This window comes from Triturus cristatus, chromosome 9 (assembly GCF_964204655.1).
Source record: "Triturus cristatus chromosome 9, aTriCri1.1, whole genome shotgun sequence".
Classification (NCBI taxonomy): domain Eukaryota; kingdom Metazoa; phylum Chordata; class Amphibia; order Caudata; family Salamandridae; genus Triturus; species Triturus cristatus.
In genome coordinates, this window is record NC_140592.1 from 369,805,293 (window position 1) to 369,821,627 (window position 16,335).

The 16,335-nt window shown below is 43.9% G+C and overlaps 1 protein-coding gene across 2 annotated transcripts in view; it reads left to right on the forward strand.

Moving 5' to 3' along the window:
* Positions 1-15,052, forward strand: part of ACY1 (aminoacylase 1) — a 134,556-nt gene extending 119,504 nt beyond the window's left edge. For both annotated transcript variants that reach the window (XM_085625181.1, XM_085625182.1), the window contains exon 15: positions 12,095-15,052. In XM_085625181.1, the coding sequence (XP_085481307.1) occupies positions 12,095-12,256 (162 nt within the window). In that variant the 3' untranslated portion in view covers positions 12,257-15,052. The remainder of the gene's footprint in view (positions 1-12,094) is intronic.
* The last annotated feature ends 1,283 nt before the right edge of the window (positions 15,053-16,335 follow it).

Below are 16,335 nucleotides of genomic sequence, written 5' to 3' on the forward strand. Positions count from 1 at the left end.
ACTGCCTTACTGAATACTGCATTCATTTCCTTTTTTTGTTACTTAACGAATACAAGTGTTTTTGAGTATGTTGACCGAGACCTGGATGAATGAATCTTCAGGTCTAGACCTTGTAAGTGCCATACCCATCAGCTTTAACATGATACATGAAGACAGAAAAAACAGACTATGGGTGAAATTGCACTCATCTATTAAGAGCACTTAAAGATTACTACAGATAATTTAATGGAATCCAATATGTATTCAGAGGTTGTGGGCTGTAAATTTGCCTTGAAAACCTCCTGTTCATTTAGAAGGTACCTGATGCTCCCACTACTTTTCTGGAAAAGCATGCATAAGATGGTAGCTTTTTATGATTATCCTGTGTGATTTTAACCTTTGATTTAAATCCCAATCAGGCCCTTAGCTAGCGTTTTTTTTTCTTCAGCTAATGACTAGTTTAGGCCTAATACAAGTTAATCACCGAGGTGGCCACGTTTGACCTTGTTAGATCATCTGGCATAACAAAGGCTGGTCTTCAACCCCTGGTGGTTGGCCAGACCATTTCTTATTCAAATTTTATATTCTGTCCACTGTGCCTCATTAAATGGCACCACCTCGACTTAAACCCATTCGCTCTTTATGTTAAAGTAGGATTGATCTATCTCCCCAAAACTTTGAAAAGGACTGAGTAAACGCGTCTCCAAAACTGAACCCTGGAAGCCTGGTTCTTATTTTAACTGTTGTTAATCGGTGGCATTTAAGGACGTTATACAGACAGCTATAACAAATCTCCTCCTAACCCTCCCAGCATTGGCTCAGTCTCCCTTAAAGCTGAACAGCTAAAGGCCAGGCAAGCAGAAAAACTGGTGTCGATCTTATGACAATATTGCATTGTCAATGTTTAAATCGCAGTTGAGTAGCTAAAACATCATTAAAGATGTCTTTAACTCTAGTTTAAATTGTTGATGAACTTACTAACTGTTAGTGATTCCTACCCAGAAACTCAGACAGATTGTCGTCCCATTTTACTAAAGTGGTTCAAACAATCACTGAAAGTTTTAACAGCGACCAAATCTTGCATGAGACTTAAACAAATCCCAATTACAAACAAGAAATGTTCTCGAAAGGAGTTTACTGCCTTGACACGCGAGGGATTTCTAAAGTGAACCTTCCCCCTGTCTTTCAGGACAACACATTTTAACTACTAGCTAGTTAAGTAAAGAGTACTTTTTAAAGCTTTTATCTGACCAATAAAGGGATAAATGATTCCATGCACCTGCTCCCATGGACCAAGTTGCCAAATATACTCCTAGGCTTGTTTTGTAATCTGCCTTGGCGGTCAGAGCAGTTGTTCCCCATTTCAAAAAGCCCTTGACGGGTTAAGAGTATCTAGCAAAATATTAAAAACCTATCTTTTTATGTAACTATAAAGAAAATTATGACCTAACTGTTAAGATCACTGCTGAATTCAGATCACTGCTAAATAGTGTCTGGGATGCTGCCAATATTTTGCTTCTCCTTTTCATCTCTAGTGTCAAGATGCCTCTGTATTTGTGCTTATTAAGTATTTCATTTATTCATTCAGTTGGTGGGGTCTTAAGAGCTTGGAATCCGTGTTTCCAACACCAAACTAAAGCCAGTGCCCTTATTTGAAGCATTAGGCTACACAGAAGCATTGGTGCTTTACTTTTGAGTTTCAATAGCACAGAACTGTACACAGTCATCACTAATATTCAAAAACAAAATTGAATTTTCCCCTTCCAACTAAAGCAATGTGAAAACGCATACATGTGGTGATCTTGCACATACAGCATTCACTGGTTTCCAGTCCTAGTATACTTATGGTAACTAAACTGTATACTCAATACCATTTTATCTACAAGTATGGACTATATTACCATAGCAAACACATCTCTAATAGATGCTAACCTTGTCGAACGCATAAAAAGCACGATTGCAAGTGCCTACTCAGTGCCTGATTATTTTAGGTAAGTATCTGGGTTTCTATTAGCATATTTAGATAAACCCTAATCTTTACTGTAGTCAAGCAACAAATTTATATCTCTGGCACCTGCATCAATTAAAGGGTTTACCACCTTTATCTCTTCACTGCGCTTTCAAGTCAGCTCTAAGGATCTTCACAGAATGACTTTCTGTATTTATGGCAGAGTTGTGGTGCCAGGCCTTCAAATTATGGCCCTATCTGGATGACTGACTAGTGAACGGTAAGACATTCTGGGAGAATTGTGCACAGCTAGTCAGTTTGCATCAAAAATGTGTTGCAAAAGGATATTTACAGGTAGTCAACATTTTTCTTTTTCTCCTGTAGAGAGAGAGAGTGAGAGAGAGAGAGCGAGTGTGTGTGTGTGTGTATATGTGTGTATACATTATATATATATATATATATATATATATATATATATATATATATATATATTCACAGAAAAAAACATAGGTTTCAGGCACGTTATAGTTAGGAATTAGCATTTAAATAACCTCAGAAATTCACTGAAAAAACCATAGGTTTCAGGGGTGTTATAGTTAGCTGGACTTTTCACTTGTACAAAACCATTGAAATTCCCCCGTTATAGTTAGTTCAGCTAACTATAACTCGCGCGCCCGCAATGCACTGCTGATGTCGTCACATATTACATCACTCATTACATGGTCAGTGACATCACTCATGACATCACTGATGACATCTCAAATGGCATCACTGATGACATCACTGATGACATCATCCAGTGAATGTCTGTTTTTCTGAAAATCAAATATGTTTTATATATGTATATCTAAACAATGATGGAAGAATAAATGGGTATATAAGTGATTTGTTTTTGAAAAATTGATTGTGTAACTGACTGATTAAGTGTATCATAGTGAATACATGGCTTAGTGAGTAATGTTTAAATATGTAAATATCTGTATCAGTCTCTCACTTTGTGTATAAGTGGCTGCATGGGTTGGTGAGTAGCTACATGGGTGTCTATATAGGTTATTAGTTGGTTTTTTGAGTATCAGTCTGAGTGTCTGCATGGTTCGGTGGGGGGTATTACGTAGTGCATAGGTGCATGAATGAGTGACTCACTGTATGTGTTGAAGACAGCATGTGTGCAGGACTGTATGGGTGGATGAGTGTGTGTATGGGTGTGTTAGTGAGTGAATGACTGTCTCAATAGTGTCTTTATGAGTAACTACATATGTTTTAAACTAGTATATGTGACTATTGGTGTATATAAGTGAGTATATGTGAGAGTGAGAGATTGAAAGAGTTCCTGTATGAATAAGTATGTGTTTCTATAAGTGATTGTTTAAAAGACTAAGTATGTGTAAGTTTCCGTAGAAGTAAGTGTGGTGGTGTGTGTATAACTGTATATGCAAGTAAATGTATGTTTGATTCTTTATTAGCATGAGTGACTATGTGTGTGAGTAACTCTATGGATGAGTGGCATTGTGTAACAGGATGTATAGGTGTGTGAGTACATATGATGAGTGAGTACATGTATGAGTGACTGTATAGGACTGTTGGTGAATGAGTGGATGTGTATGTGGATCTTAGAATTACTGAAGAGGTTGTTGTAACTGGTATTGGTATGTCCATTGTTTTGAAAATTTTAGTCTCTATTTTTGAATGTGTGTATCAAAGGTTATATTAGGGTGAGAGGAGGTCTGCCACTCTATCACAAGGATGATGTCATCAGTGATGTCATTTGAGATGTCATCAGTGATGTCATGAGTGATGTCACTGACCATGTCATGAGTGATGTAATATGTGACGTCATCAGCAGTGCATTGCGGGCGCGCGAGTTATAGTTAGCTGAACTAACTATAACGGGGGAATTTCAATGGTTTTGTACAAGTGAAAAGTCCAGCTAACTATAACACCCCTGAAACCTATGGTTTTTTCAGTGAATTTCTGAGGTTATTTAAATGCTAATTCCTAACTATAACGTGCCTGAAACCTATGTTTTTTTCTGTGAATTTCAAAGGTTTTTTAAATGCTAATTTCTAACTATGCCTACAGAGATAGGACATGTGAAGAAAGAAGAAAAAATGCACAGAAAGAAAAAAAAGAAGTGCAGAAAGAAGCAACAGAAGTCCTCAAAGACGAAGAAAAGTGCAGGAAGAAGGATAACGTGCAGAAAGAACAAAAAGAAGAGCAGAAAGAATCCTTGTTGCAAAATCATCCTGAACCCTCAACTTTTTCAGACGGATACTGGTGGTAACTGAGTCTGACTAACCAGTCCTAGAGCCAGTGCTATGTTAAAAGACACTTAGAATACAGTGAAAACACCTACATACACTAGGGAACATTATGCGTTGGGGTCTCCCTGTGATTAGCATGACCTCCTCTGTAAGCCCCTAGTATATAATAGGGCAGGGGGGTTAAAACTACCTCTTAAAACAGGCCACAGGGCGTTTTTGCACACGTTAACTCAGGTCCATCCCCTCCCTTCACCACTGTGTAAACACGCCCTGTGTCCGTTTTTAGTTGGGAGATTAAGTTCATTTGAATCCTGAGGGTCCCTAGGGTCCAACTAGCCCACTAGGTACCTCCAGTAAGTGCCACAGAGCTGCGTTGCAGAGAGGTGTAAAAAGTGGCATGGCCTGGACCACCTCTCTGCAATGCAGCTCAGTGGCGCTTACTGGAAGCACTTGGTGGGCTAGTTAGCCCCCAGGGGCCCTCAGTATTGAAGGGAAATTATATCCCCAATTTAAAACGTGCCATAGTGCGTGTTTGCACACGTCACCTCAGGCCCCGTCTCCTCCCTTCACCACTGTGTAAACGCACCCTGTGGCTGTTCTAAGTTGAGAGATTAAGTCCCCTTGAATCCTAAGGGTCCCTAGGGTCAAACTAGACCACTAGGTACATCCAGTAAGCGCCACAGAGCTGCATTGCAGAGAGGTGTAAAAAGGGGCTTGGCCTCAGAACACCTGTCTGCAGCGCAGCTCCCTGGCGCATACTGGAGATGCCTGTTGGGCTATATGGCCCTCAGGGACCCTCAGTATTGAAGAGGAATTAATTCCCCAACTTACAACTTGCCAGGGGCGCGTTTGCAGAGTGCTGCAAGGAGGGGGCGTGGCCTCCGGCACAATGGCAGTTTTTTTATTTATTTTAATTGTTTAAGAAGGGGGGCTGTGTGGTTCCCCTTCTTATTCTAATTTATTGGCCCTGATGACTCCATCCCCCAGGGCCTGTCTCCTAATTATATTTTTTTGACCCCAATCCCCAGGGCCGGCCACTGTTTTTTTTATTATTTTTAAAAAATATATATTTATAGACACACCTAGGACATGCTGGACAAACCGTACATACCTATCACCATGACGATTTGCGTGATATTCATTAAAAGGCGACTATGCATACAATGAATCCACGTGGAATGTATTTACACCACTAGTGAAGCTCTGACATGTCTGATGCCCTACCGTGCCTAATCCCGGTAGACACCCTTGTCGTTTATTTATACAAACATGGGTAGCTATTGACGGGCACATTTAATACACATGCACACCAAGCCATTCAAAGGGGATTCGTCAAAAATTCGACCAAAACTATGCAAGAAACCCCCCTCACGGTTAATAAAACACACATCCACTGCCGGATGTGTAATACTTTTTATTTTACTCTCTGGAAAGGGGACGAACATCACTTGAGAGTCACAGCGCTCTCCTGGCAGAGCCCAATGCTGTGTTACACCCACCATTGCCTGCCAAGTGCCACACACCTCTGTGTTGTATTCCACCAGCTAGTGCATATGCTATGACTATGTCATGCCACACTTGTCTTCGCACGGGTTATATTGCCCCATCTAACGTGCCTTCCTCGATGCCTATGTTATAACGCACAGTGCTATGCCATACATATTACAATCTGGGATCCATATCTTTGTCACAGTGCATATGCAACGTTACACTCCCCAGCACATATTTTATATTACAACTTTAGAGACTAGTTAGGTTACACAACACTGCCCTGTGCATATTACACTCCAAGGCGCATATCGCATAGCACGCGCTAGTGCCTGTGCTATCTCGCGCTCTCCAATGAAGCTGTCATTGCGCACAATGTATTGCATATTATATTTCACGCCCGGTTCATCTTATATCACACTGTTTGGTGCATAGTTTATACCATACACTATATTTAGTTTTCATTTTCAATCGTGCTGTCAGGACTATGTTCTATATAACACTGTGTTCACCTACCCTTTTCACGGGCATTACATTTTGCGATAGGGGGTGGAGGGTCAGGGGGTGTTTCTTCCAAGTGAGCCTGGAGTCCGTCACAAACGTCCTCTTCTTCCTGAATAAAAGTGAGATTATGCTGCATACTTGTTCATATTTTAAGTAGTTTGCACAGCCACACGTTTTAAAAACTATAAAGTTCCTAATACCCGCCTTCTCTGAACAGTTAGCTTGCTGCCTCATCCCCCTCCTCCCTATCCTCTGTTGTGTGAATCCATGGACTAGGCTCCTCCCTCCTGCCATGCATGGTCTGATGTGCTGCCACTGCCCTCAATTTAGTATGATGTACCAATCCACTCCTCCTGCCCTCCATTGCCCAATTCTATGCCCCATCATTGACCTCCTGCTTAAACTCTGTGCTTAGCTTGCTGCCCCTATTCTCCTTCCCCCTGCCCTCCGATGTCTTTGTGCATGCCCCTGCTCCATCCTTTTTGCCCACCATGTTCCATGGACCTGCCACTCCTATCTACTCTGAGTGTTCTGTTGAGCTGCCACTCCCCTCCGACCTGGCTAGCATTGTCAGATGACTGTAACCTGTCCCTGTCACCTCCACCCTGCCTGTCCACATGCCATGCCCCTATCCTCTTCCTCCTGTCCTACACGGTCCATTGTACTGCCACACCCTTCTGCCCTCCCTGGTCTGTTGTGCTGCAACTGCTCCTCTTGCCTGTCCCGTGCGGTCTGTTGTGAGGCCCCTTCCCCTGAACTTTCTTGTCTGTGCACAGGTCCTGACCCTCCCTTCTATCCTCCATCGTCCTTTGTGCATGCCCCTGCACCCTCCTTCTTACCCATCATAGCCATTGTGCTGCCACTAACCCTCCCACTTGCCATGCATGGTCTTCTGTGCTGCCATGGCCCCTCCCACCTTCCCTGTGTGGTCAGTTAGCTGCCCCTGACCCCCTCCCACCTTCCCTCCATGGTCTGTGTGTATGCCATCACAGTCTCACTGTTGCTCTTCATGGTGTGTCTTGCTTCTAGTGCCCATCCTGCCTGACCTCCATGGCTATCTTGCTGCTCCTGCCCTGCCCCCTTGCCCCCAGCCCTCTGTTTACATGTGCAGACCCCTACTCCCTCCCTCCTGGCTTGTCTGTTACATTGTAATGCCCCTGATCCGTCCCTCCTGCCCTTTATGCTCTGTTATGCTGCAGCTTTCTCTCCTGTCTGTCCATTATGGTCAGCTAGCTACCATTGCCTCTTGCCCCTCTGTTCTCTGTTGTCCATGTGCATGGTCCTGTTCCCTCCCTCTTGCTTTCTATGGATTGTTGTGCTGCACTCCCGTCCCGCATGCCCTGTGTGGTGTATTGTGCTGCTGCAAACCCTGATGCCTGCCCTGCAGGGTCAGTTTGGTGCACCTCTCCATGTCCCTCCTGTCCTCTGTTATCCAAGTCCATGTCCCTACCCCCTTTCCTTCCATGATCCAATGTACCATACTTGCGAACATTTTGAGCTTGGTAAGAGGGAGATTTTGAAAAACAACTGGGGTATTGATTTTCCCCTTTGAGTTACATTGAAAAAGAGGAGATTGTAGACAGGAGACAGATCAAATAAAGCCCATTTGAGCTTAAAAACATTGGACGTTTCCTGGCTGAATCGGGTCTGTTGGCATGTATGGTTGTACTACCATTGCCTCTTCCTTCTGCCCACAATGGTCTATTACATTGCTACAGCCTCTCTTGCAAGTCCTGTATTGTTGGTTTGTTGCCCCTGCCCCCCTTTCCACTGCCCTCCATAGTCTGTTGAGCTGCCACGGCCCTTCCTGCCTGCTCAGTGTGGTTAAATTGTTGCCTTTGCACCCTCCTACCTGCCTTCAATTTTCAGAGTCGGTGCCCCTGGCCTCTGCCTCTCAACAGTATCCTAATGAACAACTAGATTGCTAACATTCTATATTTATTACAAAAGTGTGGAACGCCTGACGTCATCTTGATGTAATCAAAACTGTAATATCTAGAGCATTTCCTTTAGAAATTACATATATGAGAGGGTCTTATTGGCATCAAAATTATGGTTAGTGCTCTAAAAGACTAAAATAAGGACATATTTTCTGAGTTTTCAAATAGCGACAAAGCACTTTTAAATTATTTGTTATCTTTATGTTTTTTTTATCCAGTTGACCACTTGATTAAATGTTGCACTTAGGGGAGAGGATGTGGTGTTACTTCCAGAACTGCAGACTTTGCAACTGGGGAACCAGGTTGGAGTTTCTGCTTCAGCTCGACATTCTGTGATTCTGGTCAAATCACTTAGTCTCCCCATGTCTACAACCAAAATTAATTTGTTCTTGTGTGATGTAACCAATGCTCATGTAAAGCACTCCAATACCTGACAAGTCTGCACTATATAACACTGCAAAAACACAAAATAATAAGTGTTTTGCACACTTCTGTCATTGGGCTATATTTGGGCTACATCTGGGTGATTTTGGGCTACATTTGGGCTCTTTTGTCTCCGGTGGCCATCTTGGGAGATTTATTTGTTATGAAGTTTCCTAATTTCCTCATGTACTGCAGTCTCCTCAGTAGGAAATGCTTTCAGTTTTTTACTTTGATTCCATCATGAAGGTATTCAGATATGTCACACATTGGCCATAAATTCTGAATGTTAGCACTCTAGTTACTCATTAGATCACTGTAGTAAAACTACTGTTCACCATGGAAGTCTGCTCCTGGTATTAAAAGTGCATGGAAACACCACCAGCTGATCCGCGCCGCCAAGAAAACAGCATTCAAAGACCGGTTGGACAACAACGCACACAACTGCAAGGAACTCTTCAACATCGTGAAAGAGCTTTCCAACCCCAGCGCAGGAAACAACGACATCACCCCATCGCAAGACCTCTGCAACTCCCTCGCTTCATACTTCCACAACAAGATCGCGGACATACATAACAGCTTCAACAACCAACCAACGCACACCACGACCGAACAACCACCCCCCACCACCACCCTCCACGCCTGGACCCCGATCAGCACCGAAGACACCATCCGCACGATGAACTCCATCCACTCCGGATCACCGACCGACCCCTGCCCTCACCACGTCTTCAACAAGGCCGACGCTGTCATCGCACCCCACCTGCGAGACATCATCAACACTTCCTTCGACACCACCATCTTCCCTGAGAGCTGGAAGCACGCCGAACTCAGCGCCCTACTAAAGAAACCTACAGCGGACCCCACCGACCTCAAGAATTACCGCCCCATCTCGCTCCTCCCGTTTCCAGCCAAAGTCATCGAGAAGACCGTCAACAAGCAGATGGCCGCCTTCCTCGAGACAAACGGATCCCTCGACCCCTCACAGTCCGGCTTCCGAGCCAATCACAGCACAGAGACCGCCCTCATCGCCGCCACCGATGACATCCGAGCCCTGATGGACAATGGAGAAACAGCGGCCCTCATCCTCCTAGACCTCTCTGCGGCATTCGACACGGTCTGCCACCGCACCCTAGTACGGCGCCTCAGCAACATCGGAATCCAGGACAAGGCGCTGGACTGGATCATCTCCTTCCTCGACGGAAGAACACAGAGAGTCCGCCTACCACCGTACAAGTCAGAGGCCTCCGAAGTCACCTGCGGCGTCCCTCAAGGATCATCTCTGAGCCCCACCCTCTTCAACGTCTACATGAGCCCCCTCGCGGCCATCGTACGCAAACACAACCTCAGCATAATCTCCTACGCCGACGACACCCAACTGATCCTCTCCCTGACCAACGACCCCGCCGCCGCCAGATCCAACCTGCACGAAGGGATGAAAGAGGTAGCCGAGTGGATGACGACCAGCCGCCTGAAACTGAACTCGGACAAGACGGAGGTCCTCATCCTGGGCTCCTCACCCTCCGCCTGGGACGACTCCTGGTGGCCTCCCGCCCTGGGCACCGCACCCAAACCGACAGACCATGCACGCAACCTGGGCTTCCTCCTGGACTCCTCCCTCTCCATGACCAGGCAAGTCAACAACGTCTCCTCGGCGTGCTTCAACATCCTACGCATGCTACGGAAGATCTTCTGGTGGATCCCCACCGAGACCAGGAAGACCGTCACCCAGGCCCTCGTCACCAGCCGACTGGACTACGGCAACGCCCTCTACGCCGGTACCACCGCCAAGCTCCAGAAGAGACTCCAGCGGATCCAGAACGCCTCAGCCAGACTCATCCTCGACATCCCACGAACCAGCCACATCTCCGGACATCTGAGAGACCTTCACTGGCTCCCCGTCAACAAAAGAATCACCTTCCGCCTCCTCACCCACGCACACAAAGCCCTACACGACCAAGGCCCGAGCTACCTCAACAGCCGAGTCAACTTCCACGCTCCCAAACGCCACCTCCGATCAGCCAACCACGCCCTCGCCGCCGTCCCCCGCATCCGAAGAGCGACTACAGGAGGAAGGTCCTTCTCCTACCTGGCCGCCAAGACCTGGAACTCCCTCCCTACCGACCTGCGCCTGACCCAAGACCACCTCTCCTTCAGGAAGAAGCTGAAGACCTGGCTGTTCGAGCAGTAGCGGCACCCCCCCCCTCCCCCCCCCCCCCCCCCCCCAGCGCCTTGAGACCCTACGGGTATGTAGCGCGCTTTACAAGTGTCACTGATTGATTGATTGATTGATGTTTCAGTCTGCATGTTAGAATTTTTTAATGAAATAGAAGAGGATTTGAGAAGTCACTCAAAATGTTCCTTTTTAAATTAAATGTTTTAAGTGTTACCAGTTTATTCCAATCAGGTGTGCCATACGTTTATCATAAGTAGGACTGTTAGCGCTCTAGTTGTTCCTTGGAACACTCTGGGAAGCTGCAGTAGAACACAAAGTAATCAACTGACAGTCTCTGCCCTTGTTGGATGTACATGTTTTACTGAGAATGTCAGACTTCATTCTCACATGACTGAGAAAGATAATGTGAATTTACAGGAAATAAGCTCTCAGTTTAGCTTATAGATCACCTTCCAAACCTCTGTGGGAAAAGCATGGGAAAATATTTTTCTCTCAATCATGATATCCCAGCAGAAGGCTTTTTCACATGGTGAAATCACCTTAGAACATACCACAATTCCTAAAATGAGTATGGTACCATCAACAAATGATTTATAATGTAACTAAAGTCTTAAAACCTTCTATTAACTGCAGTGCTTTTTAATGAGGTGCTATCATGTATATTGGTCCCAAGATGGCTGCCAACACTTCTTGGATGAAGTGCTGACAGCCAATCAGATCTCAGGATGAGATGTGTGTTTAGGCTCCGCCCACATATATATATGATTTTACTTTTGATTTTCTCAGGAACTACTGAACAGATTGACACCAGACCTGCAAAAGGCACTTCCCTGAGCTGAGGACTACCTCTCTGCCAAATTTCAAGTAATTTTGTTCAGCCGTTCGGGCTGTACCTTGGACTAAAGGTCCCTATGGAAAATTGCATGGGGAAAACGTGTTTTGGGACCCCCCTTTTTTCTCTGCCCCCGCTTGACGAATCCCCCCGAGACTTTCAGGGTAGGAGCGGAGCGGAGCGCCCCACCTATTTTGAAAATTTTGCGAGGATTCGTCAACCGGCGCCAAAGTTATTCCAAATAGAATGTTGCGGATTTCCTATGGGTCCTAACTATAACTATCTACTGGCGACCGCCAGTAGATAATATATATATATATATATATATATATATATATAAATATATATCTCTTCACTCCTTTCATTTCCCCTCAATCGGGAAGGACGAGTACGGACTCCAATTCACTGGTGCAGAATGTTTTTATTAATCTATTACACCAATATATATATGTTTCACAAATACACATGTATGTACCTGTATAAATCAATGCAAATCAAATGTGTGCTATGAAAAACCTGATACTATTTGTATTGTTTGTGTTGTAGGTGGGTCTCCCTGCAATTGGCTTCTCACCCATGAATAGAACACCCATATTGCTGCATGACCACAACGAGTATTTGAATGAACAGATCTTCCTGAAGGGCATTGACATCTACACTAAGATTATCCCCTCCATCGCCAGTGTTGCCCCTCAGCCTGGCGAGTGACCGGCCTTGCAGTGTACTCTCGGTGCAATGGAACCAAAGAGAGCGGAGCAGAGATGCATCTTAACTCCATCCTCCAAAAGACTCTCTGGTCACCGCAGTCTACAGCGTGGCCATGCCTTGGGACATACCACCAATACTGAATGTATTTATGATCAGCCATCTGAATCAAAGCCGTGGGCGACTAATCTCCATCCACAGTGCCCCACTCAAGACTTATGATTTGTGTCAGATTGAGTTACAACTAAAATAGAGGCGTGGCTCTCCAGATTCCCCCATATCTGTACAGATGTGCCAATAGTAAGACTCCGCTTTGAAAGACTGTCCTTCCCTTTCTCTTTAGTTTTACTCTGCTTTCTATGGAGGTACATTGGTCCTCTCTGCTTCTCTTGGGGTAATTGATGGCCTTCAGAAATTAGAAGGTTTGGGAACAGGGGTTCCATCCTTATTTGAACTGTACAGAGGCTTTTAGGGGCCAGTTTAAAGGAGATGCACATCTGAGTCATAAGCTCACCCCTATTCAATGGATTGCCCCTTGACGACACACCAGCAATTATGTATGCTCCATACACAGATTCAAATCCGTGGCTTCAGCATTGATAGACTCACATGTGGTGGAATGATACAACCAAACATGCCTTCTAAAAGTCCTTCAGGAGGAGAACTATTGATGGAAAACCTATCCGGGATTGGAGCTCTTTGCTGCATGTTCTCAGGGATTCTCCTCTCACTTTTGTTTCCTGTCTTCATCCCTTGCAAGTGAAGTTTAGTCTTCATATTCCATTAATTTGTTTTTTTTATTAAAAAAAAAAACTAAAGGAATTGATCAAATCATTGTTGGCATGCATCTAGTGCTATATTCTACAATTGACCCATAGCAGGAATATATTCTAGCACTCTTAAGCGGTTATTGACATATCTGGGGGACAGAGAGGAGTCGGGATGTGTGTAGAGAGGAAAGGGAGGAAAATTGTTTGTAGCTAGACTCATAGAAATGATGATTTACCTTTCTATGGAAGAACAGGCTGCTTGAAAAGTCATAACCTAGTCTCTTAGGACCTTAATTTTCCCCTTCTTTTCAACCCCACAATTGTGATAGATTCTTCATTAATAGGCGCACTCTAATTTAACTACTGGATTATGGAGATTACAAGGGCGTGTTGGTGTATGCTCACTATTATGGTGGCCATATACCTTTTGTTCATGTCGAATTCTCATACTAATCAGCAGTTTCTGTCGTGGAGATGGTGTCCAGGGCCTATTTATAAACTGAGATTCTTATTTTCCACACCCAAGTGGCTACTGAGAACAAAATGGCTGTATGCGACCATACATTTAATTTCCTTGAATCAAATATTGTGCTTGTAACATTTTACAGTTCTGTACCTATGAAAATGTAGACTCCATCAATTTGGTCGATGTTCCTCCATCTCAAATGTAAGGGTGGAAGTAGATTTTGATGTTTCATGGTGGGCCACCATGCATTTCCCAGGAGCTTCCCTGTCCTTGAAAAAGATGCTATTCCGGCCCTTATGTAGTAATGTATTTTCCCATAGACATACCAGGGCACATTTACTAAACTTTCACGCAAAGCAGGTCAGCAAGCAAAGTTGGTGCAGTGTGTTGCGTGAAAGGGAGAGAACAGAAATACTCCATTTTTATAAGGATATGGAACATTACTGCTCTCTCCTTGTGCAGGCACCCTTGCACTTTGGGGCAAGGATTCCTGTACTAAAGCAGGACACCTTGCTGACAAAAAAATAAGTGGAGGCATTTTCCTCTTTCTGTGTGTAGTGTGAAATGCAGCACATTTGAAAAGAGGAAAGAACGAGAGTAGTAAAGATATTTCTCCTTGTTACGCCACACTTGGGAAGGCATAGCATTTTGACACATTCTCAGGTTTACAAGTCTTTTGAAAATCTGTGAATGTGACAAAATCCATGGGTGAATGCATGGGAACTCCCATGGAACGCCTCCCAAGTTGACATGTAACATAATGCAGCGCTAGCTGTTGCTTTGCTTAACATTTCTTTATAAAGCCACGCAAGGCACGCAAATCAGTTCTTGCTTGGCTTTGTAAATATTACTGAAGCCTTTTCATGGTCCTTGCATTGCCTTGCAAAGACAACACAAAGGCTTCATAAATATGTGCCATAATGAGTAAAACTCTTAGGCACAGCAGACCCTTCCTTCTTTGAAAAACAGAGAAAAGTGGCTTTCCAGGCAATGAAGGCCTTCACTTTCCTAGCCTGGAAAAGGGAGAGGGGAAGAGGTTTCACCTGAAGGAAACAAAATTCCTATTCTGAAAAAAGGTACTTATGCCAATGGAATTTATTAAGCTTTACTGCCATTCTAAAATGTCATAGTGTTGGCAATCTCCGATGTTTGTTTCACAAAGAAAGCCTAAACCCGACTCTCTCCACTCCCATACTTTACATTCCTTCCTGTCTGATAATGTGCTTTGAGCCTTGCAGTGGGGTAGGAAGCGCTATACAAATGCAAAGTGCTATGAGGGTCGGTACAAGAGGAATTTCAGGACCCAATGAAAGTTAATTGTGGTGGTTAAGGACAGTAAGTTTGTAAAAAAAAAAAAAAAATCACGTGGGCCTCCAAGTTGGGTTCCAGAGGGTTAATTCTGTCAATCTGTCAATACCTGGGCGGTATTGTCACAACCTTGCTTACACATACTTGACTCCTACCTTGTATTAGTATGCCAGGGTTCAGAAATCACGAAAGGCTTTGTGTCGACGACCATCAGCACTGTGAAAGTTTCACAAAATAAAGAATTGCTAGACTATATGGTAGTGATGAACTGTGTCATTTTTTCTCCTTTGTCCAGTTTCCAGTTCATTAATTTTATTTTGGATGCAGTGATCCATAAAACGTTCCTAGCATTGAAATGAAATAAAGTAAATACTCAAGCAGATGAAAACAGTCAAAAAGAAATTTCCCCAGTATTTCTGAAATTATTGACAAGTTTTTAGCGGGGGGGGGGGGGGGGGGGTGAGGGGAGTTGGGTTCATGGGGTACGGGGAATGGAAAAATCAAATGTAGCTAATTTTCGATATAAATCCAAGGGATCGAGACAATATATATTTTTTCATTCCTATTCTTAAATGACTGCTAGATCATTAAAGATTTCCTGTAATGTAAACGGTTTTAATAATAGACTAAAGCGCAGCTCAATGTTGGCCTGGTTTAAGTCCTTTCAAGCCGACATAATTTTTTTTACAGGAGACTCTTGCAAGGAGGGTGCGCCAAGGGATAAAACCCCTGCCTTTGTTCAATATGAATTTTATGCCTCAGCAAGTGCGGCCATTAGGGGAGTAGCCATATTAGTTAGTAAAAGGATACAGGGGGATATTATATTTGTCCAGGGGGATAATAGCGCAAGATGGCTTTGGTTGCAGATTGAGATTTGCAACCAATTATTTAATTTTATATATTATTTTATATATTTAATATATTGCTTATATGGCCCAATAGAAGAATCACCGAGACGCTTCAGTCACTATATGATTTCGCCGCTGCTCAAGCAGGATACTTGGTTATTGGGGGGGACTTCAACCTGCTAATTGATCCAACCATTGATTCATCACGACCCCAGAAAATTCAAACTAAATCGAAATCCATCAGGCTTTGTCAGGTGTTGATATGGGATTTTAGATTTGTTGACTGCTGGTGCTATGGATTTCCTCAAGAGAAGAAGTTTACTTGTCACTCGAAGCGATATTCTTCTTCTTCACGAAATGACCTTTTTCTCGTCTCGCATGCTCTTTTGAGCACCAAATCTGAGATCATTGAAAATAGTTTCTCTGACCATGCATTAATTTCAGTCTAATTTCAAATCCAATCTCAAGTTCGAACTGAGTTTAGATGGTCATTGGACAAGTCTCTCTTAGTGGACGAGCAATGGGTGGCTGGCATGCGCTTGTTACTAGAGGATTTCTGGAAACGCAATAAAGATACAGCCTCGATCTTTGAAGTCTGGGGGGCTCTGAAGGCATTTTTTCGAGGGTAAGTAATTAATTATAATGCATACAAAAGGCGAAAAGAGAATGAAGAAAAGTCTCAGCTAGAAA